The following is a 4313-nucleotide window of genomic DNA, read 5'->3' as shown; positions in this document are numbered from 1 at the left end:
AGGAAGCTAAAGCAAGAAGACAGCTGCAAGTTCACTGTCAGCCTGGGTACCGCAGCAGCCACAACCATAAAACAAGGACCGTCTAGAAAAGAAAAGAAAGCACGCACAAGAGCTCACTAAGGCCAATGCCTCATCGACTGTGACCTCCACACCCCTCAGGAAAAGCTACCAGAGGCTACATCAGACAACCCGCTGCACTCGTCTCAGAGCCTGACCCACGCTTCTGAAACCTGGCCAGATTCATTCATTCGCGTCACCTTTCAGCAGACAGGGTTTCTCTATGTAACAGCCCTGGCTGTCCTGAAACTGGCTTTGTAGACCAGGCTGGCCTCGAACTCACAGAGCTCTGCCTACCTCTGCCTCCTGAGTGCTGGGGTTAAAGACTTGTGCAACCACCGCCTGGCTTCCACCTTCCAATCTTGTGATCATTTGATTTTGCAGCCTCTACTCAGGGAGACCCTGTGGCGCCAAAGTCTCTCAAACTGACCGAAAACATTAGGTGATGATTTTTCCTCTTCACTGAACAATGTGAAAAGGCCAGAGGCAGCAAATTATCTTCCCTGATCTTCTAAATAGAAACTCAGCAGTTACTAAAAACTTACATTCCCCCTACCCCCCACCCCAGACAGGGTTTCTCTGTAAACCAGGCTGGCCTCGAACTCAGAGATCAGCCTTCCACTGGCTCCTGGATGCTGGGATTAAAAGGCACCACTCTGGTATGGGAGTTCCTTCTATGTGTTGCTTTTATTGGTTAATGAATAAAGAAACTGCTTTGGACCTATAGCAAGGCAGAACTTAGGTAGGCGGAGAAGGCTGGGCTGAATACTCTTCTTCAGAAAGAAGGGCGGAGTCGGAGAGAGAGGACATGGAGCTGCGGCCACAGTCAGACATGCCCAAACTTTGCTGGTAAGCCACTGCCATGTTGCGATATACAGATAAATGGAGATGGGTTAAATTAAGATGTAAGAGTTAACCAATAAGAAGCTAGAGCTAATGGGCCAAGCAGTGTTTTGAATAATATAGTTTCTGTGTGATTATTTCAAGTCTAAGCTAGCCGAGCAGCTAGGAACCAACAAGCAATCCTTCTTACTACAACACCCAGCAAAACAACACACACACAAACACTTCAACAATAGGGTTGGAGATGTAACACACTCTGTAGAGTGTTGCTGAGCAAGCACAAAACTCCCTAGCACCACATAAAACTGGACGTGATGGTGCACACCTGTAACCCCCTAGATCAGAAAGTCAAGGTCATTCCTGACTACATGGCAATGTCAATGTTAAATTAATAATGTAGCAGGGAAATAGTGGTGGCACATGCCTTTTAATCCCAGCACTTAGGAGGCAGAGGCAGGTGGATCTCTGTGAGTTCAAGGCAAGCCTGGTCTACAGAGCGAGTTCCAGGACAGTCAAAGTTACACACACATCAAAATCCTGTCTTGGAAAATAAAATAAAATAAAGTTTTCATGGGGGCTGAAGAGATGGCTCAGCAGTAAGGAGCACTGGCAGCCCATCCAGAGGACCAGGGTTCAATACCCAGCACCCCAAAAATAAATTGTCAAAAGACACCCATTAATGTGTTTCGGACATTTTTAGTGCATGTTTATGTGATCAAAGAAACCACTTTTCAAAAGAACAGAAAAAAAATTTTTTCAATGAGAAAGAACTCCACCAACTAGAATGGGGGGGAAAAATAGAGTTGCTTAAAACAAATTTATTTTTATATATACATTGCAACCAAAAATTTTTATTTTGTTAGTACTAGAGATGTCCATAAAACAGACTTTATGCAGTCTCTCTCACCATCAGTTTTATAACTTATACTGCTTTTATTTTTCCTGTTTCAGACAGGATTTACACTCTGTAGTGCAGGATTTACACTCTGGAACTGACTGTGATCCTCCTGCCTCAGCCTGCAGAGTGGTGGGAATATGGATATGTCTTACTATGCCCAACCTAAACTGTTTTTGACTGAATTTTTATATCTTCCTAAAATTCGGCCAAATCAACAACTGAAACACTGGTCACTACTAGAACTGTGATGAACACACCTTTTTAAAACAGCGGCCTCCCGTAAACACACACAGACACCACAAACAGATGGGACGTTATAACACCAATTTCCTCTTTTATACTGAAAAGTTCACATGAATGGAACCTGGAAGGAGTAAACAACTTTAAAAAACAAAGTGAGCGCTCACAGACAAAACCACCCTTTTGTTAGACCAGGAAATAGACTGGAGGGCAAGCTTCTCTGGGCTGGCTGTCTTCTCTGATACTAACAGTTCATGACACCCCAACACCATGAGAACTGCCTAAAACCTGAACCCAAGTTCCCACCTCTCATACACCAAACGCTGTAATTTCCACTGAAGATATTCCGTCTCCAAGTTACAGCAACAAAAATTCACATACTTGGGGGGAGGTCCCCCTTCCAGACAAATTCCTTATAGAACTGGGATGAAGCCTGCTGCAACTTTCAAATAACTTTGCTGAATTTGTTATAGGTTAAACATTTCCAGCAACCTTGCTTCCCAGCACATTGTACCAAACATCTCCACTTCAAACAGCCTAGTTATTTTAAAAATGAGATTACTAAGCGCATGGGTACAAGTATTATTTCCCAAATTGTCTTTCCTCTAAGTGCTACTAAGCATAAGCATGTGTAGTACAACTGTTCCTAATCTGCTTTTTTTCCTAAATTAAAACTTCGTTTGAACTAACGACACCGGGTGAGTAATGTCTAGCCATACCAGCCATATCTATTTTCAACGAAAACCGGAGTCTGGAATAGTTTTTGGGTTTTAGTTAACGTGCAACATGTGGCTTCGAGGTACCGACATTTTCTCAAAGCTTTTCTTGCTCAGAAACTTTCTTAGTTGGAAAAACTACCAAGTCCAAAAGATGCCATGGGAATCCACTCACCCGATCCTTCATCCTCCAGCTCTGCGCTAAAGATTTGGAGCCTTCAATTTTCTCACAATGTCTTTTTTTCATAAAAGCCAAAGGCAGGTTCCAATCTGTAAGGTCGGCCTCATCTTCCTCCCCGAGTCCCATAAGAGGCGATTGCAGCATCTCCGACTCCATCAGGGGGGGAGGGGGAGGGGGAGTCCTTGGCAGCAAGCGCTCAAGAACCTCCAGCCTTAAAAACTAGTGTGTACCAGAACTGGTGAAATAAAATACAGGGAAACGAGGAGTTGGGGAAGGAAATGGTGGGAGAGTGTTCGAAGATCCTATCCAGGCAAAATAACACTCGGGGATCTTTATCCCCAACTCTGAGCGGGAAGTCGCAGGGGGCGGGGTGGGGGTGCAGAGCCGGTGGTCACCCACCCCGCAGCCCGAGAGCTGCGCGGTCACACGCGCGCCCCAGTCCTAAGCCAGCCGCAGCTCCGGAGGCCGTGAGTTTCCGGAAGGGCTCGGAGCCGGACTGTCACGGCGGGAGCGACTTCAGGCCTGGGGTGACCCTGCTCTCGGCCTCCAACGCGGCCACTGGGCGCTTGCGGCGCGGGTTCTCCGACTGCGCTGGCCCGGCTGAGGGAGGCCTCAGGGAGTCGAGTCTGGGCGACTTCGGGGCTCGTCCACCGGCTCTCAGCCCTGCGGATCCCGCACTCGCCTGAGGGGCTGCAACCTGAGCCAGGACCGGCCCATCATGCCCGTCCGCAGCCGGCTCCTCAGCCCCGGGTCCGCGCGGCCTGGCCGGTCCTGGTCCTCGGCTTCGTGGTTCTCTCCCGCCCGGGAATGAGTCCCGAGACACGCGCGACACGGGCCTGCGGTCCACACGGAAAAACTGGGTTTATTAGGTCAGGGGAGTTTTGCCCTCTGCTTTGGAGCAACAGTGAAACTCCTCTCATCAGCGCGTCAAGGAGGACGCCATATTACCAAGGCCCAGAATGCACCGCTCTCTACGGCGTGTCCAATAAACCAAACCTCTTCAAGCGTTCTCTCCGCTTTACCCAAGGGAAAGCAGGGAGCTCAGAGTGTCGTCCACCCCTCCCCCCACTTCGTTACCGGGGTTACAACGTCCTTTCTCCTTAGTTGATCTCTGCTAGCTCAGTGGACTTGTGTTACAAAAATCAATCCTGCGATTGAAACTATGTCCGTTCAGTTATCTTTAAAAGCTTTCGCTACTACAAACAAAGCTATGTTCCTTTATGTTAAAGAGACCACTCTGTTTCGTCCTGATTTTAAAAGGTGGTTTGGAAAAAAAAAAAGTCTCAAAAAAAAAAACCATTGATAGTAGACACATAAGACTGTTGGAGTTTTCTTTTTAATATTTCTCTTAAAGGGGAAAGATTTCATCGATTATGAA

The 4313-nt window shown here is 47.2% G+C and overlaps 1 protein-coding gene across 2 annotated transcripts in view; it reads right to left on the bottom strand.

Annotated features, from left to right (window-relative positions):
• The window catches only part of Rptor (regulatory associated protein of MTOR complex 1), a 304700-nt gene extending 300823 nt beyond the window's left edge, over window positions 1–3877 (bottom strand). For both annotated transcript variants that reach the window (XM_005350837.2, XM_013347620.2), the window contains exon 1: window positions 2930–3877. In XM_005350837.2, the coding sequence (XP_005350894.1) occupies window positions 2930–3091 (162 nt within the window). In that variant the 5' untranslated portion in view covers window positions 3092–3877. The remainder of the gene's footprint in view (window positions 1–2929) is intronic.
• Between the last annotated feature and the right edge of the window lie 436 nt (window positions 3878–4313).

This window comes from Microtus ochrogaster, chromosome 7 (assembly GCF_000317375.1).
Source record: "Microtus ochrogaster isolate Prairie Vole_2 chromosome 7, MicOch1.0, whole genome shotgun sequence".
Classification (NCBI taxonomy): Eukaryota; Metazoa; Chordata; class Mammalia; order Rodentia; family Cricetidae; genus Microtus; species Microtus ochrogaster.
Note: the sequence above shows the minus strand (reverse complement) of the source record. Positions and strands in the feature narration are given on the sequence as shown.